The 26,136-nt window shown below is 35.7% G+C and overlaps 10 protein-coding genes, 2 long non-coding RNA genes and 1 other non-coding gene across 21 annotated transcripts; 5 read left to right on the top strand and 8 right to left on the bottom strand.

Annotated features, from left to right (window-relative positions):
* Positions 1 to 783: 783 nt before the first annotated feature.
* On the bottom strand, positions 784 to 1,226 carry AT5G05925. Its single transcript, NR_142877.1, has one exon. It is a non-coding gene; the product is annotated as an other RNA (long non-coding RNA).
* A 230-nt stretch (positions 1,227 to 1,456) lies between these two features.
* AT5G39410 (Saccharopine dehydrogenase) lies at positions 1,457 to 4,015 on the top strand. The gene is made up of 3 exons (NM_123303.4): positions 1,457 to 1,988; positions 2,358 to 2,682; positions 2,809 to 4,015. Exons 1-3 carry the CDS (start codon positions 1,639 to 1,641, stop codon positions 3,496 to 3,498), a joined length of 1,365 nt encoding a protein of 454 aa, NP_568564.1. The 5' UTR covers positions 1,457 to 1,638; the 3' UTR covers positions 3,499 to 4,015.
* PTEN1 (Calcium/lipid-binding (CaLB) phosphatase) lies at positions 3,559 to 5,876 on the bottom strand. The gene is made up of 8 exons (NM_123302.4): positions 5,742 to 5,876; positions 5,381 to 5,663; positions 5,131 to 5,307; positions 4,956 to 5,069; positions 4,713 to 4,892; positions 4,385 to 4,627; positions 4,210 to 4,311; positions 3,559 to 4,131 (listed from the first exon to the last, which is right to left on the bottom strand). Exons 2-8 carry the CDS (start codon positions 5,660 to 5,662, stop codon positions 3,991 to 3,993), a joined length of 1,239 nt encoding a protein of 412 aa, NP_198756.2. The 5' UTR covers position 5,663; positions 5,742 to 5,876; the 3' UTR covers positions 3,559 to 3,990.
* Positions 5,877 to 6,443: 567 nt separating this feature from the next.
* AT5G39390 (Leucine-rich repeat protein kinase family protein) lies at positions 6,444 to 8,198 on the top strand (the record flags this gene model as incomplete). The annotated part of the gene is made up of 4 exons (NM_123301.1): positions 6,444 to 6,791; positions 6,886 to 7,122; positions 7,179 to 7,785; positions 7,882 to 8,198. 4 exons carry the CDS (start codon positions 6,444 to 6,446, stop codon positions 8,196 to 8,198), a joined length of 1,509 nt encoding a protein of 502 aa, NP_198755.1.
* A 1,967-nt stretch (positions 8,199 to 10,165) lies between these two features.
* Positions 10,166 to 13,196, top strand: AT5G39380 (Plant calmodulin-binding protein-like protein). 5 transcript variants are annotated; one of them, NM_001344290.1, is made up of 3 exons: positions 10,166 to 10,546; positions 10,790 to 10,851; positions 11,199 to 13,196. In NM_001344290.1, exon 3 carries the CDS (start codon positions 11,227 to 11,229, stop codon positions 12,748 to 12,750), a length of 1,524 nt encoding a protein of 507 aa, NP_001318704.1. In that variant the 5' UTR covers positions 10,166 to 10,546; positions 10,790 to 10,851; positions 11,199 to 11,226; the 3' UTR covers positions 12,751 to 13,196. The 5 variants fall into 5 exon arrangements, with proteins under 5 accessions (NP_001318704.1, NP_001330189.1, NP_001330186.1 ...); NM_001344293.1 differs by lacking the exon at positions 10,790 to 10,851; NM_001344292.1 differs by having other exon boundaries at positions 10,226 to 10,851.
* Positions 13,197 to 13,720: 524 nt separating this feature from the next.
* On the bottom strand, positions 13,721 to 13,808 carry MIR3933. The gene has a single exon (NR_142876.1). It is a non-coding gene; the product is annotated as a microRNA ath-MIR3933 precursor (primary transcript).
* AT5G39370 (Curculin-like (mannose-binding) lectin family protein) lies at positions 13,804 to 14,196 on the bottom strand (the record flags this gene model as incomplete). Its single annotated transcript, NM_123299.1, has 1 exon — positions 13,804 to 14,196. The coding sequence occupies one exon, from the start codon at positions 14,194 to 14,196 to the stop codon at positions 13,804 to 13,806; it is 393 nt and encodes a 130-aa protein (NP_198753.1).
* Positions 14,197 to 14,203: 7 nt separating this feature from the next.
* On the bottom strand, positions 14,204 to 14,462 carry AT5G05905. The gene has a single exon (NR_142875.1). It is a non-coding gene; the product is annotated as an other RNA (long non-coding RNA).
* A 539-nt stretch (positions 14,463 to 15,001) lies between these two features.
* Positions 15,002 to 15,807, top strand: AT5G39365 (Defensin-like (DEFL) family protein). The gene is made up of 2 exons (NM_001036907.2): positions 15,002 to 15,086; positions 15,403 to 15,807. The coding sequence occupies exons 1-2, from the start codon at positions 15,029 to 15,031 to the stop codon at positions 15,612 to 15,614; spliced, it is 270 nt and encodes an 89-aa protein (NP_001031984.1). The 5' UTR covers positions 15,002 to 15,028; the 3' UTR covers positions 15,615 to 15,807.
* A 1,415-nt stretch (positions 15,808 to 17,222) lies between these two features.
* EDL2 (EID1-like 2) lies at positions 17,223 to 18,907 on the top strand. The gene is made up of 2 exons (NM_123298.5): positions 17,223 to 17,477; positions 17,842 to 18,907. The coding sequence occupies exon 2, from the start codon at positions 17,851 to 17,853 to the stop codon at positions 18,598 to 18,600; it is 750 nt and encodes a 249-aa protein (NP_198752.1). The 5' UTR covers positions 17,223 to 17,477; positions 17,842 to 17,850; the 3' UTR covers positions 18,601 to 18,907.
* Positions 18,908 to 18,950: 43 nt separating this feature from the next.
* On the bottom strand, positions 18,951 to 21,038 carry AT5G39350 (Tetratricopeptide repeat (TPR)-like superfamily protein; the record flags this gene model as incomplete). Its single annotated transcript, NM_123297.2, has 1 exon — positions 18,951 to 21,038. The coding sequence occupies exon 1, from the start codon at positions 20,982 to 20,984 to the stop codon at positions 18,951 to 18,953; it is 2,034 nt and encodes a 677-aa protein (NP_198751.1). The 5' UTR covers positions 20,985 to 21,038.
* On the bottom strand, positions 21,022 to 23,182 carry AHP3 (histidine-containing phosphotransmitter 3). Of its 4 annotated transcripts, NM_001344289.1 has the most exons (7): positions 22,907 to 23,173; positions 22,287 to 22,417; positions 22,134 to 22,205; positions 21,970 to 22,041; positions 21,798 to 21,870; positions 21,538 to 21,718; positions 21,236 to 21,397 (listed from the first exon to the last, which is right to left on the bottom strand). In NM_001344289.1, exons 1-6 carry the CDS (start codon positions 23,117 to 23,119, stop codon positions 21,665 to 21,667), a joined length of 615 nt encoding a protein of 204 aa, NP_001330681.1. In that variant the 5' UTR covers positions 23,120 to 23,173; the 3' UTR covers positions 21,236 to 21,397; positions 21,538 to 21,664. The 4 variants fall into 4 exon arrangements, with proteins under 4 accessions (NP_001330682.1, NP_001318703.1, NP_001330681.1 ...); NM_001344288.1 differs by having other exon boundaries at positions 21,022 to 21,718; positions 22,907 to 23,182; NM_001344287.1 differs by having other exon boundaries at positions 21,053 to 21,718; positions 22,907 to 23,069.
* A 375-nt stretch (positions 23,183 to 23,557) lies between these two features.
* On the bottom strand, positions 23,558 to 25,704 carry AT5G39330 (transmembrane protein, putative (DUF1163)). 2 transcript variants are annotated; one of them, NM_123295.4, is made up of 2 exons: positions 25,289 to 25,704; positions 23,558 to 25,182 (listed from the first exon to the last, which is right to left on the bottom strand). In NM_123295.4, the coding sequence occupies exons 1-2, from the start codon at positions 25,642 to 25,644 to the stop codon at positions 24,906 to 24,908; spliced, it is 633 nt and encodes a 210-aa protein (NP_198749.2). In that variant the 5' UTR covers positions 25,645 to 25,704; the 3' UTR covers positions 23,558 to 24,905. The 2 variants fall into 2 exon arrangements, with proteins under 2 accessions (NP_198749.2, NP_001119335.1); NM_001125863.1 differs by having other exon boundaries at positions 24,794 to 25,176; positions 25,289 to 25,679.
* Positions 25,705 to 26,136: the final 432 nt, after the last annotated feature.

Raw genomic sequence — 26,136 nt, 5'->3', positions numbered from 1 at the left:
TCCTCTTGTCTTTGCAAAAAAGAGAGAGAGAAAGGAAAAGACATATTTAGCTTTGTCACCTGTCTAACAGAGAAAGAGAGAAGACCCAACCGACAAGTTAAAAAGCTAAGAAACAATTAAGGTGGATTAGTTAGTTAATCTATCCCAAGTTGTTCAGATGTCTTAACAAAAATCATAGTTTTTACAAAAGACCTAATAATATCTTCTATGTACGAAACAACAGACGGTGGGGTTTAAGACTAAAGCTTATTAAAGTTGTGTAATGATAATTGTTGGTCAGGTGCATTGCTTTTAAGGGTCTTTTCAGTCAAAAGGAAACTTTAATTTTTACAAATTCAGCAGCAACTTTAAATTTCCATTGTTTTGTTAGTTTTTAGTTTTTTACACATAAGTAAATTTCACATATATACCTTATAGGAGAAGAAAACATTTGATAGTTTATAACTTTATATCCATAAATCAATATCAATATAGAGTTACCACCACACAAACATTTCTGACAGTACAAAAACATACTTGATTGAAACTTTTTGTGCTCTCATTGGTTGTAATGTCTTTTCACATAATGGTTTGTTAAACCAACCTTGTTGATACTTTTCTGGATTTAATCTTTTGCTTTAACATCGTCTTTAACATTTCAGCAGTTAGATATCGATAACCTCAACAAATTCCCATATCGATCATCATATGCTACAAAGTCCCGTTACCACCAAATATCTGCAATAGAAAAACAGAAGCATAAATTCTCAACAACTTTGCCCAAAGAAATAAAAAAATGTCACACCTAACGTCCTAACATAACTGATTGATTAATCAAGAAATATACATCCATAATCGAAGTTAGGGTTTCTCAAATACGAAATGAACCAATACATCTTCTAAATGTATTAGCTACACGGAATCCATAGGCGCTAAAAAAAGTTCAATATAGTTCAAGAAATTGGTTTGTGGAACAGTGGAAGGCAAGGAAGCGAGCAAGTGATCAAAGAAACAATTAATGGAGGGAAAACAAACGCTTGGAGCATCTAGTGAGAGATTGTTTTTGGTAACATATTTTATACTATTTTTGTTTATAGAATACAAAGATACAACGAAGAGATACAGAAGACCGAAATCTACGAAATAAACAAAAATACGAAAAAGACCACAAATAAAAATGAAATCAACGAAAAAAATCACCATTTGACGGAAGAAAACACAAATAAGTCATCGGATCCGAGGCTAGTCCTCAATATCTCGAATCAAGTGGTGCTTACAGCTTTTCCGAGTAAACTTCCAATTAAAGAGAAAGAACTTGGTTAAACAAGTTTAACATTTTCCTAAGGTAGTAAGGTAGTTACATCTTAGTTACACTACGTGCCGCTCTTTGTCTATATCTAAATCTGAGACAGCGTGTAGTTCTCGTAATATGAGTACAAATGGTGTGTGAAGTCAAGTGTTACTATTTGATATACCAATCAAAATCAAATCAGATTATTATTCCTTAAATTACAATTTCACTCACAATGACGTGTAACGTCGACGTTGTCGGTGGACACAAAGCTCCATAAAGACACTATTACTGTATTATTATCTTCGAAATATCTATCTCTTCGTCGTCGAACCCAAAAAGATTCTCCGTCTTAGATTCCGATCACGATGAACCCAACCCAAAAACCCGAACCGGTTTACGATATGGTCATACTCGGAGCATCCGGATTTACCGGTAAGTACGTCGTCAGAGAAGCTCTCAAGTTCCTTCAAACACCGTCTTCTTCTCCGTTAAAGTCTCTAGCTTTAGCGGGTCGTAACCCGACCCGTTTAACCCAATCTCTCGAATGGGCCGCCCGCCCGAACCCACCACCTTCCTCTGTCGCTATCCTCACTGCTGATACATCTGACCCTGATTCACTTCGTCGTCTCTGTACTCAAACCAAACTCATCCTCAATTGTGTTGGACCGTTTCGTATCCATGGTGATCCTGTCGTCTCTGCTTGTGCTGATTCAGGGTAAAGTGTGAATCTTTTCCTCTGTTTTCTCAATTTTGTTTTAAGTTACAGTGTGAACCTAAAAACTGGAAAAAGTTGATAATTTTTTGAAGTTTGAGAACTTGTGATTGTTAACATTTGAGCTTTGTTTCAGTGATACTTATAAAGATCAAATTTTTATTGAGTTCTTGATAAATGGTAGCTTATAAGAATGGTTAAAATTTGTAGCTTAGAAAAAGTTAGAAACTTGATGAAAAAGTGTAATCTTTTGAAGTTTCATTTGATTGCTACATGGTTCTTTATAGGTGTATCTAGGGACAAAAGTTGTAGCTTGATGAAAAAGTGTAGTCTTATTAAGTTTTGTTTGCTTTTGGGACATGGTTTTTGTAGGTGTGATTATTTGGATATAAGTGGTGAACCTGAGTTTATGGAGAGAATGGAAGCTAACTACCATGATAGAGCAGAAGAGACTGGCTCTTTAATCGTTTCTGCTTGTGGTTTTGATTCAATTCCTGCTGAATTGGGTCTTCTCTTTAATGCTAAACAATGGGTATCTCCATCGGTTCCTAACCAGATTGAAGCGTACCTTAGCTTGGAGTCTGACAAAAAAATTGCTGGGAACTTTGGGACTTATGAGTCTGCGGTTTTAGGTGTTGCTAATGCAGAAAAGCTTAAAGAATTAAGACGTTCAAGACCAAGAAGGCCAAGACCAACGGTAAGTAATGCATTTTAACGTAATGTGACATTGAGACAATTCTGCTTGAGAATGAGATAGTGTTGATATTGTACATTCTTGGTTAGTAGGCCTTGGCTAATATTAAAGTTTGGAATGTATTTGCAGATTTGTGGTCCTCCTGCTAAAGGACCAACATTAGAAAACCAGAAGACGATTGGTCTTTGGGCTTTAAAGCTACCTTCAGCTGATGCAGTAGTTGTTCGTAGAACTCTCACAACTCTAACAGAGAAACCACATGGGCTTCCTGGGATTAATGAAAGTCCTGAGCAGATACAAAAGAGAGAAGCATTCTGGTCATCGATCAAGCCTGCTCATTTTGGTGTAAAGATAACGTCCAAATCTCTCTTTGGGATATTCCGATATGTTACACTTGGAGTGTCACTTGGTTTACTTTCCAAGTTCTCCTTCGGAAGATGGCTTCTTTTGAAATTCCCTTCAGTTTTCAGCCTTGGTTGGTTCCAGAAGAAAGGTCCAAGTGAAGAAGAGGTAGAAAGCGCTACGTTTAAGATGTGGTTCATAGGTCGTGGGTACAGCGAAGAGAGTCTAGCTTCACAAGGAGAAACAAAGCCTGACTTGGAAATCATTACAAGAATTTCAGGACCTGAGATTGGATATATAACCACCCCGATAACACTTGTTCAATGCGGTTTGATAGTCTTGGGCCAGCGCGAAAGCCTAGTTAAAGGAGGAGTCTACACACCCGGCATTGTGTTTGGTTCAACCGATATCCAGCAGCGACTTGAGGATAATGGTATATCTTTTGAGCTGATTTCAAAGATCAAGACTCAAGGATAAAAAGAGATCTCTTATCCTGCTTTTCTATTCTGTTTTTAGTTGTTATGTTATGCTTCACAGTGACATTGAAGACAGTTTGATGGTAAGTTGTATTCCAATAATAATAAAACTGTTTCCTTTACGTTTGCTATGGAGATATGTATGTACTCAAAACAGAGAATGTGGTTCTTAAAACTGGAAACAGACCATCTTAATGAAAAAAATGGATGGTAAGAGAATCCCATAAATCTTATTACTGTCTATCATTTACCAAAATTGCAGTCCCTGCTACAAAAACAAAACAAAACATTGTTGAGAAAGTGGTTCGTTTGCTGACATTGTTTGATGATCTCCCATTTGCCTCTGCATTTGTACATGCTAAACACTGTTATCAGCCATTGAAGTGTTTTGCAGGTCTCAGCTGAGCTAGTCAGGCCTCTTTTGTGGCTGAGTGATGAAACAGAACCGTTTAAAAACTCAAGTGTTGAAATCCAATGAGCTGAAAATGAGGCCTCAAGAGAGAGAAAGGTCATCGCGGGAAAGAAACTTTCCGAATTTCGAACAAGCTGGGCCAAAGAGTAACTCCAAGCTAAAATCAGGACCAGATATCGATCTTCCGTTACCACCAACTTTATCTAGCTCTCCTATGGAAAACTGCCGGAGCAAGAAATGACCATTGATAAGAATGTCAAGAGAGAACAATGAGTTTGAGGCATCTGGAGAATTCTTTACCTGAAGTAAGCCATTGGTTATAAAAGCTGTGTTGAAGCAAGTATAAAAAAGGCGGCTTCCAATCATTTTCTGGTAGAATGTGATGCGTATGTCACCACTAACCTGTCCAAGAATCATATGCTTATCAAAATCTTATCAAAAACATTGTCTGAAGAATATTTGTTTTGTGACTTACTCTCACAGGTTTGTCAAAGTAGAAATCAAGACAAGTTTTTTCGTCGATAATGGAACTCTCTGTATCCATCTGAACAACAAGATGTGGCTCTTCTCCGTCTGTTACTTCCTCATCTTCTTCTGAATCACAGTTCACATGAGATATATAATACCGTGGACTCGAACTTCTACAATACCCTTTCTTGAATTGTCTACAACAACCTCTTGCAAGTTCTACAGACGGTCGATACATCTCATTTGGAACCTAACATCATATACATCATCGCATCAAAGTGTATATATCAAACAGAAACAGAGTCTACAATGCATCAAAGTGTATATATCATTACCTCCTGAAGTTCTGAAACCACAAAGAAGACGGAATCAACGTTAGCTGTATCATAAAGTCTAATTCGCAACAACTCTCTGCTATGTTCTTGCGGTAATTTAACCTCGGGAGGTCCTTTTTTACTGAACGAAAGTAAATCTGACCAGTACTTCACATAACGACGTTGGCTTGGTATTGAGACCTGTCATGGTATTGTTTATTAGCTTCATTCTCTATTACTCCATAGCTAAAATTAAGGACTTACTCCATTATTGTTTGTTGTTCTTCTGCTTGCATACATCTCAAGAGCTTCTTCAGCTGACATGCCACCGTAAACAAGGTACGCCGATACCATTAGCCCTGTTCTACCTTTTCCTGCCTGCACAAAGTACATTAGAATATGGCAATGCTACAATGTGGATTTGGTTTTAAGAAAGTACCATGCAATGAACAACCGCGATGTTCTTGGGATCTAATGAGAGCCAAGAATGAACACTTTCACAGAAAAGTTGGATCATTTTGAGGGATGGAACATGATTGTCATCAAACGGAAATCGCTCCACGCGGCCATAAAAGTTGTCTGGATCATAAGATTCCTCTATACATAGATTATAGACCTGACCAAATTTCAATGTTAATAAAAATAGCTAGTTGATTGATGTTTTAATATTAGACGTTTGTTTTATTGACCTTGTAATGATCAGGATGTCGCATATCGAGCACGGACTTGACTTGCCAAAGAGGGTTTCTATAGACTGCTCTCATTCGTTCAGCTGGAAAAGACATTGCCAATAATTTGTCGGAGATGTAAGACATGTCGAGATCATATCCACCGATGATTAACCGTCTTCGTTTCTTGGACACCAAGTTACGTAGGTAAGAATTTGTGGTGAAGTAAGTCAGAATGTGAACCCTTGTGAATTCCAAAGGTGATTTTTCTTTTACAGGCCCTCGTGAGAGCTTGAGACCCATTCTGAAGGAAGAAAACATATCATTAGGTTAGATAACGTACACCACAAGAAAAAAACTTATCATCAAAGGGTTTATATACCTGAAGAATTGATCATGAAGTTGAGGAAGAGATTTTCAGGTTCCCAAATTGAGGGAATTGGGAACCCGAGAAGGAAGAAGATGTCGCGAGGTAATACAAAACCGAAAAATTTCAACTTTTTTTGGAGAAAATGGGTTTTGTTACATGAATAGAGATAATGGTCATTCATAGAAGAAAACGATGAACAACGATGCAATTCCATTTTTGGAGCTCCTGAAATTTAGCCAAGCTTCCCTTTAAATTTAGGTTTCTCTCTCTACTCTTATTTTCTCTCTTTACCTGTAGCGGTTAGTTTTGGCGGGAATGTATAAGGGTATATAAGAAGAGTGATCCTTTTGATTCTTCAATTCTAAAGCTTTCTTTTCTAACAAGTAAAGATTCCATTAGTATGAACAAAACTATATGCTATGTTTTTTTTTTCGAAAGTTGCTATCATCAATGTTGTTAATATTCAAATGTTTGAAAGAAGATTTGTCAATACAAGAGATTGTGTTTTTTTTTTTTTTTCTGACACGGTCATAAGTTTGACTGATGAGAAGTCGTGTTATTCAAACGACGTATCTCATAAGTCGACGCAAATTGCTTTCTTGGTGACCATTTTCTTATAGTTTTGTAACCATTAAGCTAAATTCGTGTTAGTCTTTTCATTTTTGGGATTTTAAATTGAAGCAAAACCTTTCTTTTATCCTTCTTATAATCGACATGAAGATCTCTCTTTTTTTTGCTTTCAATGCTCTCATGTTACTTCAAGTTTGCATCTTAGTTTTTGCTCAAGCTAGGTTTTCAAATGAGACTGATATGCAAGCTTTGCTTGAGTTCAAGTCTCAAGTTACTGAAAACAAGAGAGAGGTCTTAGCTTCATGGAATCACTCCTTTCCACTTTGCCATTGGATTGGGATTACATGTGGTCGGAAACAAGAAAGAGTTACAAGTCTAGACCTTGGAGGATTCAAATTGTCCGGTTCGATCTCACCTTCTATTGGTAATCTCTCATTTCTCAGATCACTTAATCTTGGTGACAACTCTTTTCAAAGTAATATCCCTCAAGAGGTAGGAATGCTATTTAGGCTTCGGTACTTGAACATGAGCTATAATCTTCTAGAAGGAAAGATTCTGGTTAGTCTTTTTAATCTTCTTGAACAAGTTCGAAGGAAGCGTACCAACGAAAGGAGTTTTTCAAAACGGTACAACAGTTTCTGTCTTTGGAAATGAAAATCTATGTGGAGGCGTCATAGAAATGCAACTAAAGCCATGCATTGAATCACCAAGGCAGAAAAAGCCTTTCTCACTTGGAGAGAAAGTTGCCGTTGGTGTAGGTGTAGCTTTGCTTTTTTTATTCATAATTGTGGCTTCTTTGTCTTGGTTCAAGAAGAAGAACGATGTTAGTGGTAGTATACTAATCCATCTGATTCTACTACTGTGGGGATGTTTTTTGAGAAGATAAGTTATGAAGAGCTTTATAATGCAACAAGTGGCTTCTCTTCAAGCAATCTAATTGGTTCAGGCAACTTCAGTGATGTGTTTAAAGGATTGCTTGGCCTCGAGGAAAAACTCGTCGCGGTTAAAGTTTTGAACCTCCTGAAACATGGAGCAACAAAAAGCTTTATAGCGGAATGTGAATCTTTCAAAGGTATTAGGCACCGTAACCTTGCGAAACTGATAACAGTTTGCTCAAGCCTTGATTCCCAAGGAAATGATTTCAGAGCTTTAGTCTATGAGTTCATGCCAAAAGGAAGTCTAGATATGTGGCTACAGCCAGAAGATTTGGAAAGTGCAAACAATCACTCAAGGTCTTTAACATTTGCAGAGAAAGTCAACATAGCAATAGATGTGGCTTCTGCTTTGGAGTATCTGCATGTTTATTGTCATGACCCTGTCGCTCATTGTGATATTAAGCCAAGCAACGTTCTTCTAGACGATGATTTGACGGCTCATGTTAGTGACTTTGGTTTGGCTCGGCTCCTTTATAATTTCGATGAGAAAACCTTTCTAAACCAGTTCAGTTCTGCCGGTGTGAGAGGTACCATTGGCTATGCCGCACCAGGTATAAACCAAAACTCTGTATGCTAAATAGGATTGTTTATAATTAACTCTGAATGATCCTATCTTAATATCTATTGTTTCTTTGACATATGTGTAGAATATGGAATGGGAAGCAAACCATCAATACAAGGAGATGTTTACAGCTTTGGAGTTTTACTTTTGGAGATGTTCACTGGGAAAAAACCGACAGACAATTCATTTGGTGGCGGTTATAACCTCCACGGCTACACAAAGTCGGTATTGTCGTGTTCCACGAGCAGAGGAGGCAGAACCATGGTTGATGAGTGGTTGAGACTAGTTTTGGAAGTGGGAATAAAGTGTTCTGAAGAATATCCACGGGATAGGATGGGAATGGCTGAAGCGGTACGAGAATTAGTCTCAATCAAATCTAAGTTCTTTACTTCCTCTCGATGATCTTCAAAGTTCTCCTCACAAATGGACATTAAACAGGAAGATGCATATAATCTAGACTAAGATGATGATATCATAGTCACCTATCTACTACTTATGGGGATACATTGAATGTGTCTTTACGTCTGCTTCATGGTAAGAGAGAGACTACAAGGATGATAATCTTACTTATGATGTTAATAATTTTTCATGCCTTAGAAAGAAGCTGTTCAACTTTTTATATATATGATTTTAGGGCATAAATGGGTTGTTGTGATATTCCTTTTCTTTCGGCTCAAGTTATGTGATTGCTTCAAGTTTGGTCTCCAATGAGATACCGTGGTTCTATTCCTGTACCAAGATGTGTGTGTATCTATCTTGTCTCATGGATTATGCATTAATACATGGTTTCAATGATTTGTCCACTTAGATGAAATGATTAAAGTGGCCAGAGTTTTAGCCATTTGCCCCCACCACACAAGAAAACTAGGATTTGAAAAAGCCTCTTTAGTGTTTCTTTCAAGGATTATCCAGTTAATATATATATATATATATATGCTTACATATATATTTACTTCTTCACTAAAGTATGCAAATCATTTCTTCTAAACTGTAACAATTTGGACCTTTTGAAACTGCTAAACGAACTTATAACATTCTAGGAAAATGTATAAATAAAATTATTTAAGCAAAAAAAAAAACACTCAGGATATCATATGCTTTTTTTTTCAAAAAAACAAAAAAAAAACTGATATCATATGCTATTTTCTTACAAATATTATATTAAAATTTGACTATGTATTGCATATATGATATATCCATGAAAAAAAAATCAAATCTCTACTCTAGTCTAGTCTTAAAGAGAGTGTTCATCAATCTAAATTTGATATTTTAACACACTAACATTACCCTTGGTCAAATTGTTTCAGTAGTGAGTTTTTGTGTGTGTCAACTTTTAAAGGTTTTTGCATATACGTTTGCATTACTTCTGTTAACATTACCCTTCCTCTACCTTGTACTCATACACTGTTGCATTAGTTCTGTTAATATTTCAATTATATATGTTTGACGATGTCAGAAAAAAACTTTCGAAAAGGCGGAAGATTGCTTTGAGGTTGGAGATAGTATTTAGTTTAGAAACGGACCACTCATTAATCATCATTAAAATATGTATTGTTTTCAAAACTATCTTTTTTATTCCTCCAATGAAAATATAAGGAGACTCGGAATGGCTAATTCAAATGATTGATTCCGTTAGCGTTGAGAAAAATCAAATGAAAACTGAGCTTTCATACTTTTTATGAGCTGGGTTGTGTTTGGTTTACAATTTTATATTTACTTTAGCTTTCAAGAGTTTAAAAAACACTTTTACTTAACATTTGTAGGAGTCTAGGCGACTTATAAATATACCACAAAAATTACATCACACACTAATGTAAAAAGTTTATTTTAAATATTAACAAAATAGTGTGAAATTTAGACTCTAAACTATGGATGATATACTCCATAAAAGTGGCTTTTGTTACGATTAAAAGTTAAAAATATGATTCCCTTTGTTTAGTTAGGTAAAATTTCCTATCTATCTTATATTTTAAAGAGTGTAAATAAATCCAAAAGTGGTTGAACTAAAAGTCTACAAGTATTGTAAGAAAAAGGGTTTCTATTTAGTTATTTACATTGAAATTCTATTAAAGTGACAGCTAAAAGGTTAAATTTAGTTCTTTAATTTGAAATTTGATTGAAACTTTTCCAAATAAATACCATAAAAACTAAAGGAAGATTAGATATAATGGAACTAGGAAATTAATAAATTGAATACCAACACTTAACTAAGAAGATTGACTATCTCTATAAATAAATACTCAATCAAATAACACATGAAACCAAAAAACTTCATGAATACAATACATAATTGAATAAACAAAAGTTTTTAATTTCATGCTTACTCAACTCCGGTTTGGATCCGGTTATAGTAAACAAAACCGAACCAGGTGATGAAATTGAAAAGTAAAGTTCCGTACTTTTATATATAACCCCACAAGTTTCTGTCTAAAAATCTAAGAGAGAGGTTGCAAAAATATTAAATACGATCTCTGATTCTGCGACGAACGCGGAAAGCGAAATTGCAGAAGAAGCAAAGCCCCCACCACCACCAGCACCACCACCAACGTTAAGGAAACCCCAAAAGTCGGAGACACCACCCAAAAATAAAAAACCCTTTTCTTAAGTCGCTTGCACGATCTCGGAGAAAGGAAGGAAACACCGACCCAGAAGAAAAAGGATTCAGCTTTTTTTTTTCCTTCTGAATTCGCCATTGATAAAGTCATTGTCTTTGGAAAAAGTATTTGCTTTTGAATCAGTTCTTATAACAGGTAAAAATTATTACTTTGGCTTATAACATTTGAGATCAGAATGATTATGCAAGCCAATTTAATCGGTAATGTGAATGCAATTTTGAGTTTTTTTTATTTGGTTTTGGGATTTATACAATTTCATTGTCAATAGAAACGTAAAGTATGGATCTTTATGCTTCAAGATGAAGTTTCACTTTATAGTCTACGTTGCATTTATGACATTGTTGAAGATAACTTATTCACTCTGCTTTTGTTTATCAGATTTGTTCTTTTGATAACCAAGATTCAAGCTTTGCTTAACTAAATTTGAAACCTTTTGATAGGTATGTTCTTTTGGTTATTAGTGCTAAAATGGTTCGTTTTAAGTTACAGCCAAAAGGGTTTTAAGTTTTGGAATCATGTGGTGGGATTGGATATATATTGTTTGCTTGGTGGATTTATCTTATGACATTTCCTATTTTTAGTGTTTATGTTTTTAATTAGTTTCTGTTAGTTTTTTTTTGTGTTTAATCTCTTCACTGATCTGTTTTTTTGAGTTGTCTACACTTTAAATTCACAAAGCAATGCAAAATAAGACGGCTATATTGATCTCATGTTTATTTCTTGTTTGTATATATATGAAAGTAGTGATTCTGTTTGATGTGGTGTCTATGTCTGAACTTATGAACAGATTGTTGTGATCGTTTTGGTGCTTCTTGATGGATGAAGACATTGCGAAACCATTTGTAACGCCTGAGAATATGATGAATAAGGAAGATGGTTTGAATCCGGGAGGTGATTCTACAGGGAAGGCAATGACTTCAAAGCCTAAAGAGAAAAAGATTCCTCATTATCTCAGAGCATCAACTGGTTCGTGTCATGATTTGTGTAAGTATGGGAAGAGACAGATACCTGTGGAGAAACCATGGCGTTCGAGTACTAAAAAGATCTTCAAGAAATCTCTTGATGATAATTTGAATGAGACTTTGAAGCCGGGTTCTTCTAAAATGAAGAAGAAGGTGAGGGAAGTCGAGAAAAACGAGGGTACTGATGATTCTTTTGAGGTGATTAAAAGAGAGGTTGTGAAGTATCAAGCGAGTGGTGTCTCTAGTGGGATGAGGAAGCCAGAGGTATTGATAATATCATCTTGTGATGAAACTCCTGTGAAGCAGATAAAGAAGAAGACAACATTAAGTTCCAAACTTAAACCTTCACCAGATTTGGGATCTCGTTCATCAGAAAATGTTGATGCCCTGAAGCCAAAAGTCTTGAAGAAATCTTATTCAGCACTGACAACGTCGAAACCAAAAGTAAACCATGAAAAAGTTGTTGCGTCACCAGTTTTGAAACCTAAAATGGGTAAAAGAAATGATGGAAAAGACGAAGATGGAAAGGTCAAGAAGGGTACAGTTTCCTCAAGAGTAGCTTCTAAGAAGGCTCCGGTGACTCCAAGAGCGTCGCTTTCTCCAAGATTATCAGTAAGACTAGCTGGAAGTTCAAGTTTGAGAAAGAGTCAGAGCTTAAAGGCTGCATCTTCCTCTTCTCGACAAAATCAGAAACCGAGACCCGTGAATCGCACTGATGAATTTAATAAACAGTTGGATGATTATCCAGTCGAGGAGAAAACATTGCACGTTGTTGAAATGGAAACAACTAACAATGTCGTCTCTGAGAATGATCAGAATCAGCAAGGATTTGTTGAACCTTTTCTTCCTCCTCTTCCACCGACCCAATCAACTCCAAAAGATGATGAGTGTACTGTTTCAGAAACAGAGGAGTACGAATACACTTCAGGAAGCAACGAAGCTGAGAGCGAAGAAGAAGAGATTGGATTGTCCAATGGAGAGAAGAAACCAAGAGCGGCGAGAAAGGAGGGTGATTCTGCAGATGAAGCTGCACGGAAGTTACGTTTCAGAAGAGGAACAATTGTGGATCCTGATACTGTAGGTGAGAAAGCAAGGAAGCTCAAGTTTAGACGAGGAAGGGGTCTAGGGGAAGACAAAGCGCAAGATGCACAAGTTAGGAGAAGCTTTAAGAAGAGGGAAGATATCAGAGAAGAAGAAGTCAATGAGGATGGTGAAAAAGTTGTGTTGAGGCATCAAGATGTTCAGGAGAAAGATGCACAGGGACTGTTCAACAATGTCATTGAAGAAACAGCGAGTAAACTCGTCGAAGCTCGAAAAAGCAAAGTTAAGGCTTTGGTTGGTGCTTTCGAAACCGTTATTTCTCTTCAAGAATCTTAAACCTCCTGCTAACTCTGGTATTTGCATTGGGTATGCATGAGCATAGCTAACATTGAGTCTCTATGATTTTTCTAGTAGTAGTAGTTTATTTGGTTTTGGTTTCTAGATTGAGCCGGTGTGAATCGTTTTGTTGAACTGAAGAAGATTGATACTTCATAGAAAGTTAAAGGTCTCTGCCAAACATTTGGTGCTTTGTGAATAATACTTTGATGGATTGGGGTTTGTGTTTGGTTTCGGTTCTTCTAGACCGGTTTGTTGGTTTTCATTGGATTGTTTGGGTTTATGATTCAATTTGTATAGAAAAATTCTGGTCTAGTTTCTTACATTTGTTGTTGGTTTTTGTCTTCTTGTAGAAAGAAGCACTTTCAATAGGTTTTCTTTCTGCTTAAACCGGATCGTAAACCGTAATTTCTGGTTTTGCAGAACACCGATCTCTTAAAATGGTTATTGTTCATAATTATGTCTAAAATTTGAGATAGAAATAGTGTCTGCAAACGTTACGTTTGTAGAGTGTCTGGAAATGTGGAAAATTGGAGATTATGTTTAGTGGAAAATTGAAAATTACTACTCACTGAACATAACAAGGAAAACTTTGCTTTAATGTTTGAACATTCTCCTCCAGTGAAAGTTGATTACTGAAAATAGTAGAAATAACCATATGTAAAAAATGATCTTTATAGTAAAACAATGATAGTTTGTTTGCTTACTAAGTTCCGACGATCTTTGTACGCTAATGTACCTTATAAACAATTCCAAAACCACCTTGACCGATTTTATTTAAATCCGAAAAACATTGGGTGGCCACTACAACAGTCAGTTTCAAGTGTTACTAAAGTGAAAAAACAACTTCCGATCCATTCAGACACTAATATGAAGGGGAACAAAAAAAGATTATCACAAATGTACAAATTTGTACAGCAATTGCTTTTGTTGGCAGCCTCTTTTTTCTTTTTCGAACGTTATAGTAAAACTTAGAAGATGCAAAATGACGACTCCGACAACAATAAGTATTAGTTTTGTATTATTGTTGTCCGAGTCGTCATTTTGCTTCTTCTAAGTTTTACTATAAGTGTAATCGCCAGTTGAAGGATCATTCCTGTTTTTCCATGATTGTAATATCCTATTTAGACCCGACTTCTTATCCCAACCCACTTTCATATCATGGAGTAATGTATCCGTCGGAAAGCCGAAGCTTTGCCATAAAAATCCACTTGTCTCGTTGTTGTTGGAGTACCGCAATACCAAATTGCCGTTGTCAAGAAGCTCGGCGGTCAGTTCCGACTTCAGACTTTGGCTAGTCACTTGGGTTGACCAAACGGAGTTACTAGTATGATCAATGAGGTGGAGGTTGTTATTCAAGATTTTTAGTGTTCCGATGGGCTTGGAGACTGGAGTGTCTCTGTTGGCAACCCAAACAACTTCATTAGGCAACTTTCGGTACCACATGATCGGTCACCGACACCGGAACTTAGGGCCTGTTTGAAAATTCCAAGCTCAAATATAGTCTTTGGGGACGAGATCTTGTGTTGTGGAGAGATATATTGAAGGGCGTTGATGATGATATACACGGAGAAACCTTTGTGAAGTAAGATGAATAAAAATAATACGACCCTCATCTTTTTGTTTTTGTATTTGTCTCTTCTAAATCAGTTTGTTTCTTTCTTGTTTAAACAACTTCATTCTTCTTACAGTTATATATAATTTAGACACGAATATGTTCGTTTTCCACACTGCTTGACTTTTACTACAAGTTGCGTTTAATTTTTCAACGGAACATAAATGAAACCAAAACTAAGTACATGTAAGATTAATTTCTCTCTTGGAAAACATTGCATGTGTGTTTCAGCATTTTAGGGAATTAGCACATCATCGCATGATGAAGTCCATAAAGCCGTGTCTAACACCAACTTGGATTCATTTTCCATCATTTAAACTATAATCGATTTGGGATTTTTGTGTTGAGATGTTCTTGTTCGTAGCTTCTCTAGTAATTTGGTGAGACTACTACCATAATTAAGTTTATCCTTCTCCATTTTAGTTATTTTATTTTATTATTATTCCCTACTAAACAATTATTAATAAACATTAATCAAATGAATTTTTATTTCTGTTCTACTTATCTCTCCTATTATTTATCCCCCTAATTTGAAGTGTTCCATTGTCATTATCTATGGATCACCTAGTATTTTTATCTTTAAAAAGAAACGAAAATTCTTTATATAGAACAACGAAATGATTATGAATAAAGGAAGCAGAAAATAATGAAAGAGAAAGAGAAATGGCCGGGATTGCAAATGGTGTTGGTCTTTTAATAAGTTTCATGTTGATTTGTGGAGGTAATTTACATTATAATATGATCTAATTAACCAAACTCTCTATTGTTGTGTGTTTGTATTTATAAGTTGTGTATTTACCGTGTTTGTTTAAATAATTTAGCAATTAAGCAGCTTAAACAATTTATTCAAATTAATTTTAAATGATAAACAAGTACGAAAGAGTAATATATTCTACAAAAAAAGCATTTAAATTTTACATATTTAAAAAATCAAAAACAATAATACTTGTAAATGGAAACGCAAATGCAAAAATTAATTTTTGAAACAATTCAAACCCAAATCATAACGATTATATATATATTTTTTGAGTAATCAGGAATGCCAAAAGGACATGCTCTAGGTACTAGTCCTTATTGTGAGAAGGTACTAAGCAGGTTTGCGCCACCTGGGAACTGTTTAAAGAAAAATGGTAACGCATTATGTAAAGAATCTTGCGCCAATGAGCAATTTCGAGAAGGCGTATGTCTACATCTACCGAAGCCACAATCAAAACTCAATTGCTACTGTTCGGTTCTTAAATGTCCCTAACTTTCTTTGTAAGCTTAGTACCTTCTGTGTTTCTCACGGTTCAGCTATACTTCCAAACATCACCGTGTTTCTTTTCTTTTAAGAACTTTGCTCAAATAAACTTTATTGTGTTAAACCTCAAACCTCTTCACCAAAAATAATAGAAGGAATGAGTAATAATATATAGTCTGAATCTTATGTTCAGATCCAGACTACTTTATTTCCGAGTTACTACAATAACTAATTGAATTTTACTATAGAGAAGGTGTTATTTTTGTTATTTGGACGGATTCAATGTTACAAAAGTGTGATTTACACAGCCTTTAAATTTTGTTCTTCATTCGTGGCCGCTTAAATCAATAAAATCACAACTCTGCTATTGCAAAACAATCCACGGCCCATACTACTTTGGGTGCTACTATTTGTTTTTAGTACTCTCTGTCTATTTTTGAAACATTCAAACTAAAGACCAACGTTTTTAAATCTGACACAGACACTGAACCAGACTACTTTCTAGGTCACCAGGTCAACTGGGTTAAACGGATCGATTGATTAAAATTTATTTAATAAATTTAATATTAATAGAAATTTTAGAGTTTTTATAAATATAAAAAAAAAAAAAATTATATCATGTTTAATAAAATATAAAATCATATTATGTTTAATAAAATATAAAATCATTTACACCCAAATATATATATATAAAATCAAACAAAAATAATAAAGTGATTAATATATTTAAATATAACTAAATGTTTAACAGCGTAACAAATATAGTAGGAAATCACTAATGACGAAAATAAACTAATAAAACATTCAAACAACTAATCTTGGTTTTCTCTCCCACCATTCTATCGATTCATTTTTAAGGCGGTATTGTGAAGTTTTCACCAAAATCTAAAACATCAAATGAGTTTAAGAACTGAAAAATTTTCTAAACATTTTTGAAGAAAGTTTAAAATCTCATATTTTATTCCAAAATCAAGAGAATTTTTTAAAACCCACACCCGGCCAATTCAACCGATTCATCGGATCACGGGTTATTTATGGGATTTTCCGATTTTGAACTTGTTGGGTTTTAACACTAAACCTAAACTAAAAAAGTGTTTGGGTCACGGGTTAACCGGTCGGATCGGGCAGTCCGGGTCGGACATAATAACCCTGCTGAAAACGCATATAATGTAACCTAGTTTTTTGGATTGAATTAGTTTTACATTCATTCAAACAAAAAAAGTAAAAAACGATCCTCATACACCATTATTCATATGTTGTATTCGGATTGTTCGGATTCGTGTTTTATAGAATCCGTTTGGATTTTTCTAAATTTTGATTTGGATTGAGATCGGGTACTCAGAGTTCAGATATTGTGCCCATTCTTTAAAAAACGGACTAAAAAATATTTGAATACCTTAAAAGAAAAAAAAGAGAAAAACTAAAAAACAATATCTAAAAACTCCTCGTCGAATGCACCGTTACCGTTAACGGTCAAACATAACGGACTTATGAAGTCACCAACTCTTCAGCTTCGTCCAATCAAACGGAATAGTCACACCGTACACCTTACTGTATCTGAACACAGCTCAGAGTCGCAGACAAATAGAAAACAATCAGAAAAACAAAACAAAATAAAAATTAGGAAACAAAGCAGATTTGCTTCTTCTCGATTCTTTGCAATTTGCATGCATTGCTCATCAAAAAAATTCCTTTCTGGCTTTTGTTGGAAAATAGCTGTATAACTTCAAATGTTGAAACTTTGCTTTTCTTCTTCTTCTCTTTTGGTCAAATTTTGTGTTCTCTCTAGAGCAAAACCCTAATTCTCTCAATTCTACTCAAAATTAATATCTCTTGCTTCCTTGAGAAAGATAAAGATTTGTGTTTACTAAGGTGAGAGATTCTGCTTCCATATAGATCATTTTGCATTGTAGGAATTTTCCGGTTAAATCATGGTTTAGGTATTGAAATTGATGGTTTAGTCATCCTGAGGTTAGTGTCTTCAATGGATCTTGATATTTTGATTTTGGGTATCTGGGAATCTTTAAAGGTCCAATTTTTACTTATTTAGGTTTACCTGTGAAGAAATTTGATTCCTTAAGCTGTTGTTTATATATATAAAGATTGCATCTTTGTTAAGCTTATGATGTTGGTCAGCTTAACAATGATAGTTAAAGTGTTTTTGTTCAATAAAAACTGCAACTTGTGTGGTTCTACAATATGATACTTATCTTGTATAGAATTGCTTGTTGGCTAGGTTGAGGAAATGATAATAGCAAAGCAATATCGTTGCATTCACTCGGCGACTTGTCATTGCACGAAAGGACATCTTAGCGAAGAAGTATTGTTTCTTATGGTTCAGCATCTAAACTGGAACCCTAATGTGATTGCCACTCTATCTTGTGTTTGTAAATGGTTTGATGATCTCGCTAAGCGGTTATTGTGGAAAGAATTCTGTAGAGCTAGAGCGCCTAAGATGATGAGTGACCTTCAATCTAGTGGTAGCCATAGTGTTGATGGGAGTTGGAGAGCACTAGGGAAACTTTTGATTTACTGCTCTGGTTCAAGCAAAGGTGGACTCTTTAATGATGTTCAAATCTCTGGTCATTTTGTTCACAGAACCCGCTTCTCTAGAACATCGGGAAGGAGCTTTCTTCCTCCACAATGTCGAACTGATGATATTCTCTATGTTTCTGATCCTTGTGAACATTTGGATCAAGGAGAAGATGGTGATTTGGGATTCTTCCGTGGGATTTTCAAATCGTTTTCTATGTCAAAGGTGAGGAAGTTGCTTATTAAGAAAGGGACACCATTTCATCCTACGGAAGTTTGTCCGTATTGCAAAGCGAAGCTGTGGAGTATGCTTCAGGCGAAAATGATACCACAGAGTGCTAGCTGTAGATTGGGGGCTTATGAAGATAGCATTGAGTATTATGTTTGTCTCAATGGGCATATGCTTGGAGTTTGTACACTCTTACCTTTGTCTGATTCTGAAGGGGCCTCCGAGTTTCAGTGACTATAAATTGCCGACCTTGCGTTTTCCGTTGCAGAAAATGCTTGAAGCTTGGTCAGAGGTTATGATGTCGTCTCTCTGTTTCTTATGTACTGGTGAATTGTTGCTGCTAAACTTTGGGAATCATCACTTTGCAAAGAGTTGATGTTAAGTGTATCATAAGCTCAAGTTGTGCAAGGTTTGACGATTTCAGATTCTCAATTTACCATTGGTGTGCATCTACAAACCATTTGTTGATTCTGTGCATGTATATGTATTAACAACACTTGCAAATTGTAATAGACGCATATATTTCTGCTACATTTATGATCATTTGAACCCAACAAAAAAACTAGATATATCTTCCACATCTCTCATCTTGTATCAACTGAATTACTTCTGATCTCGATTGTGCTATGACCTGGTTTCTTTCTCAATCCAACATTCTCCATCATGCTTCTCACCTTCTCCATATCTTTCCATCGTCCTAAAGCCGCATAGATGTTTGCCAACAACACATAGTTGCCCGTGTTCTCTGGTTCCAGCTCGAACAACTTGTTTGCTGCCATTTCTCCAAGCTGGACATTCTCATGTGTGACACAAGCAGCAAGCAACGCACCCCAAACGGTTGACGTTGGTTCAAATGGAATTGTTGTGATGAGATTGTAAGCTTCGTCTAACCGACCTGCTCGACCAAGGAGATCAACAATGCAAGTGTAATGGTTTGATCTGGCTAACGTTTTGTAATGTTCAAGCATGAACCTGAATAATGTCAAGCCTTCTTCAACCAAACCCGAATGACTGCAAGCATTCAAGGCAGATGTAAATGTGATTTCGTTTGGCGTTACACCAGATCGAACCATTTCCATGAAAACTTGCAACGCATTATGACCATCTCCGTGCATCCCGTAGCCGGATATTAACGCACCCCATAGAACTACATCTTTGCTCTTGTGTTTTTCCTGGATTCCATTGAATATCTTGTGAGCAGATTCTAATGTTCCACACTTTGAGTAAACATGAACCAACCCTGTAGCAGCATCAAGGCTTGACATAAACCCGGTTTTGGTTAGGTAGCAATGGATATTCATTGCTTGACGCAAATCTGCCAAAGCTGCATATGCTGGAAGGAGACTGTTTAATGTAGCAATATTGGGCTCCACATCTTCCCGTCGCATCCGTTTGAATAGACCTAACGCATCACTCACAAGTTCATTCTGTACACAACCAGCGATAATTGCACTCCAAGGACCGGTATGGTATTTCGAAGCCCCCGAAAATACTCTAAAGCAGAGGTCTACACGTTTGCATTTAGCATACATGCTGATCAAAGATGTTTCTATAATGATATCGGAATAAACCTGTTGCCTCACCGCCCAACCGTGTAAACATTTACCATCATTCACCTTCAAAGCATCACCACACACCGAAACAAGAGAAGCTATAGTCACAGCATTAGGTCTTACGCCTTCAAACTGCATCAATCTACACAACTCTAAAGCGTTTTCCACATCTCCATCTTCAGTATATCCGTTAATCATACAAGTCCACGTGATCACATCCCTTCGTTCCATCCTGTCAAAAACAAATCTCGCTTCATCCATACGACCACATTTCAAGTACATATTCACCAACGCATTCTTCACCTCAATTTTATCCCCTAACCGCTTCTCTTCCACCAACTTATGAACATTCCTCCCCATCTCCAAATCCTTCAAGTGACCACAAACAGGCAACATAGAAACAATCGTAGCATGGTCAAGATCAACACTTTCATTAACCATCCAATCAAACATCATTAACGCATCATTCATATAACCATTCCTATAATACCCACTAATCATCGTGTTCCACGAAATCACATCACGGTTCTTCATCACATCAAACACATCCCTCGCCATTTCAACCTTCCCAAAGTTCATATACATCGCTAACAACGCGTTCTGCACATACTTATCCCTACCAAACCAACTCCTCAAGATCCTCCCATGAACAACCAACCCCAATTTCATCGATTTCAATTCTCCAGCAGCTTTAGCAACAAAAGGGTATGTATAACCATCCGGAACACACTTAACCCCCTCACTAACCATCCTAATAAACACGCTAATCGCATCGTGATACAATCCTTCACGCACGTACATTCTAATAACAATGTTATAAGAAAGCAAAGAGCTTTGAGGCATTTCCTCGAACAGCTTCCGTGCATAAGTGATGTGACCACATAACGCATAAGTTACGGAGAGAGTCGAGAGAATGTGGCCGGAAACTCGACCGCCGGTGATGACGTGGCAGTGTAAAGCTTTGGTTTTTGAAATTGATTGAGTAGCTGCAAAGTGATTCAAGAGAGATTGGTATTGCTTGACGCTACTAAGTGCGTTGTTGGCTCTGCGCAAAACTTCACTCATTTAAAGAAAAAAACGACTGTTGAAAAATCTATTGGGTCGCAATTTTTTAAAAGCAACGACATATCTAACCAAACTGCGTGACGTTTGTATTTTACAGTGAGAAATGCTTGACGTTTTCTTATTTTACAGTAAGAACTGCGTGACGTTTGTATTTGACAGTGAGACTGCGTTGACGTTTTGTATTTCACAGTGAGAACTGCGTGACGTTTTCTTTCTTAACATTAGCTGATGGGTTTAACTTTAGGTTTCAGCTTTCACAGGGGACACTTGTGAGTGTTTGTTCTTGGTTTGTTCCTTTTGCCAATGTCTTCGTGAAGCTTTTTGCTTTCAGAGTCTATTCTTTTGCGCGTTGTCTTGTGTAGCTCTCCTTGAATTTTCTGCTTCTTATGATGCTTCTGTGTCTGGAAATATTCCTGTTTTTGAATACATAACTCACTCTTGTTCATATGGTCTTATGAGATGCAAATTCATACTATTCAGATAAGATCAGTACCAAGATTCAAGAGATGATGATACAAAAGATACATAGTATTGATCTATGAACAACAATCACCTCTCTTTTCCACACATTCTCAAGAGTTTTTTTTCTTTTTCGAAGCAACAAATTCGAGTAGTACTCGTCTGAAGAATGCAACTGGATGATCATCATCTTGCTGTTCTGTTGTCGATAGGTCTATTGTTTATATATCCACTTGAGGGATTCTACCACCAGCTTGGACAATCTGTTGCTCAAGCTGCAACAAAACAATGCAAGACTTATTCACGAAATTCGAAAGCAAAAAACCGACACAATTCACGTAGCTTTTCACTCACATTGAACAGATCTTGAAGCTTTGCTTTTAATGTCTTGTACTCAATATCCACTTGCTGCAAACATCTCACACACCTATAACAGAGATTGTTTCCCAAATTAGTTTCAACAATCAAATGAACATAGCAGAAATTTGAGATTCTCTTAAAGAAGAACCGGAAAACAAAAGCTTACCCTTCATAGTTCTGAGAGTCGCAACACTCCTTGAGGGTAACACAAAGACCTTTGACTCTCTTGGCACCAACACTTCATAGAACAACAAGAAAGGAGCTCTTCACTGAGACTAGATCCGAGATTAGACTAAAGGACCGAGACTATACAGATCAAATGTGACATACCTTGAGCTACTACCTTTGAGTTGATGAACACTAGAACCTACCAGTTTGAAATCTACATTTCCTGTCTGATCTCTGAGTATACATATGAACCAATCATTAAACCATATCTGCTAGCTTTTGATGATTAAACTCGTAAAAGAAAAGTAAACTTACAAAGCTCTAGCCATATTACTGATAAGCTTCTCACAGTCTTCAAAGAAGAGAGTAACAACCTCAGCCACAAAATCAGGACTACATTCATCTTGCAGCTTTTTCAATTCTGTGAATTGATCATCCAAAAACCCCTTTACAAAACCAACACAAAGAATCTCAGAAACCCATTTCACAAAATTCCCAATTCCAAATACAAGCTCCAAGTACCCTAAAAACAGTAGAGAGTAGTCATCCCTAAAAAGAAGACAACTTTGAAAAAGAGACAATAACCCATTTCACAGACCCTAAACCCAATTCCCAAAATCCCCAATTGCCATATACAAGCTTCAATAAGAACCCTAAAAACGTAACCACAAATTCAAAGTTTGCTTCACCAGAAAAGTAATCACTTTGAAAGGAGACGACTTTGAAAATGGAGACAATAACCCATTTCACAATCAGTAAACCTAACTCTTAAATCCCCAGTTTCCAATTTAAAAGCTTCAATAAGAACCCTAAAGACTGTGGAGAGCCATCTCTAAAAAGGAGACTTTAAAACTCAACCACAATTTCTAAGTTCTCTTCACAAGAAAGTTAATCACTTTTATCCTGAATCTCTAAGGAGAGATGCTAAAATTTACCTGGTGATAGAGACTAATGGTGAAATCACAAAATCGTCTCTGTAACTGAGCAATGAGTGTGTCCATGGCTCTCTCTACTCGTCGTGAAGGCAAAAGCAGAGAGAAGAAGAAGATGTAAAGTTTGTTTGAAATTGCAATCCCAATAAAGAGATTCTTACAGATCATCAAATTTGGACAGAAATAAATAAAGAAATAGTCACAAAGCTTTTCCATAAAGGGCAGAGAAAAAGAATTAGAATATGATTAGTTGTCAAAAAGACAACTTTTACAAGTGAGAAACATTGATTTAGGCCATAAAAAATGGAATCTCTAATTCATGATTGATACATTCATTCATTCACTCAAAGTTTTTAGCATTTTCCAATGTTAGGTATGTTTCTGTTATGTCAATCCACCAACACTAAGAATCTCTCACGCTGGAAGATTCTCTATAGACAAGTTCATTTGAAGCATTACCGTGTGGACAAGACTGAAGAACATTGGTTCTATTCTTTTGACATGAGCTTCAGAGAATCATATACTCTCATCAACTTGACCTCATGAAAACAACTTATAGTGGCAGATTTTGCTGTTTATGACAAACTAAAGGGTTTTTTGCACTAATATTAAGTTGTTTGGTAACATACTTATTAATATTATATCGTAGAGGCATTTAGAGTTCTTTCTTACCAAAATACTCTACCTTCTTTTTTTTTGCTATAACAGATTTTGATATTGGACTTGTTTTTTCGGCTGTTTAGATCTTTTTTTGTTTGAGTGAAATGTTTTATTTTTCAATTTGTTGGAAACAACTAATATGATCGCGAGTGTCATTTTGAGAGTTGCGGAGGCAGCGAGCTGGCTATATAGTAAGGTCAAAGGAGGTAAATCTGGCTTTATTCGGTAACACATCTAAGTTTAGACATCGAAAGCAAGAACTTTTGTTTAGAGGCATTCACATTTAAACTAGGAAACTTTGGGTGAGAAGTCCACACGTCTTGGCTATATATGAATTGCTAAGCTGAAGCAATATGAGGTGTTACATACCTCCTGCAAAATTAAGGTCTATATAATATAACTAGAGCCACCCCAAGCAAAATTAAACAATGGTTGTTAGCGCCAACAAATTTGTAAGGTTTATTTAGAAAATATTAGCATATATAAATGGTATAACTTATGGTGAAAGATTCATATATATGCTTAGGATAGTATATAATGATTAAGAAAACAAAGTGTAAAATTATAAGTGTTAAATCTTGGTGACCTGAGTTGAGTTGAGAATTGAGTTGTGAGATTAATACCAAAGAAAAAAGTGACCTGACTTGGATCTTAAAATCTTTCTCTTTTTTTGATGAGACGGATCTTAACATCTCTCTCGTTTATTGGTAAGGATCTTAACTACTCTCTTTAATTTAGTAAATATTAATTTAAAGAGATCTAAATGTCCCAAAATCTTAATAAAATTATAAAAAACTCCAAAAAAGAACATTCGGTCCGTGTGTAGCTATGTTCGGATTAAACGTTTTTAATAGGTAGGTATTGGATCACCCCATGCTTAGCAAATTTTTAAACACTAGATATATATATACAAATTTACTATCACAACACAAAAGATAAAGATCCACCTTTGGGAGGGCAGACCATGCACCACACCATTAATTAGAGATCTTGCATGCATATTGATCTCATAGATGCAACATTTGTGGAGAATGAAAATACCATCCCAAAAATTGAATATCATGGAGGAAAATAATTGCAACTTGTCCGTCAAGGATAAATGCCTCGTGTAGAAATCATCATAACACCACGTACAACTCCATGATATTGCTCTAGAACATATCTATTGTTCGTAAAGAGAGAGAATTAAGAATGTTCAACACTTAACATCTAGAAGAAATATATTCCATTAATTAATTTATAGGAATTTAATTTAGGTAAAGCAAGTCCATATCAAAACGCAAAAGAATTTAGAAAGTCCATCATTTGACAAACTAAAGAACAAACTATTGATGAAAAGTACTTAGCGAAGATAGCGGCAAATAGGGTGGTCTCCAAACAAAGTTGCATTCCTTTGAGAGCCAGGCTCGAACCTTAACATGGCTTCATCACACGCATAGTTCATCTTTCCACTTGTCCCATATCTACAATCCGGAAGAAGCAATCGCGATCGGAACCTTATTTCACCTTTTTCCTTGATATCCTTCATAATATCTTTTATAATCACACCCTCCATGTCTCCTTCAGAAGCAATCGATGAAACCCTAATCAGCTGAGCCCACCGTGGTATCAGACTGTAACTGATCAATCATGATAAGGAATAACACAAAAATATGTGAACAAATAAGCTGAATAAATTATTAAAAATTCTAAAATATAGACAATAGAATAGAAAAAAAGTTTAACCTCTCTATGGATGAAGTAGCAATGGTAACACCTCTGTATATTATGGAAAGCTGAAAATCTCCTTTGAGACACATATACCAACCAGGAAGATCTCTAGGGATCCTTAACAATAAATCCCATTTTACACTAAGATGAGTCTCGGTTATATTAAGGACCGTGAAATCCATAGAAGGTATTGTAATATTTGGGACATAGTTTTCTTTTTCTTTATCTTGTTCATACCCGCAAAAGGTCATAGCAATGAAGAAAGCGATACAGAACAAGATGACCACTAAGACGACAAACTTCGGATGGTCTTTTAGTGTAAACGGAGGCAATTCAGATGTGAGTTTGGGAACTAATGCTTCTTTTTTCATTTTTTTCTGTGAGAGAGAGAGAGAGACGTGTATATAATCAAAGTTTTTTTTTTTCTTTTCTTTTTTTCTTATAATCAAAGATTTTTATGTCGACGTTAATGTATTGCTATAAATAGCGTTTTTCTTTTACAAAAATTTAATGTGTATCGATCAAAAAAATGTTTTATATGTGTATATCTTTTTACTGATATCTTTCCCATTTTGTATTGTGTTTCGTTAGTTTTATTACATTATGCTTTAAAGTTTATAAGACTTTAGAGTAGTGTAAGGAAATCTAAATCAAGAATTGATTCAATAATCCAAAAAATATGTGTGGGAAATATTATTACCTTATATCAATGTATATTTTTGTTGATGAAAAAATTGTATCTGTTGTTACCTTTTTTGCATAAGGTTTCCAATAATATCTTTTGCATGAGGTTCCTAAGAAAATGTATCTCTAACCACTCTTTTAAAAGGGAGAGATACTATGTTTGGGCTTTGTTTTCAGCT

Source organism: Arabidopsis thaliana, chromosome 5, assembly GCF_000001735.4.
Source record: "Arabidopsis thaliana chromosome 5, partial sequence".
Lineage (NCBI taxonomy): Eukaryota > Viridiplantae > Streptophyta > Magnoliopsida > Brassicales > Brassicaceae > Arabidopsis > Arabidopsis thaliana.
This window is presented reverse-complemented; position numbering and strand designations above follow the sequence as displayed.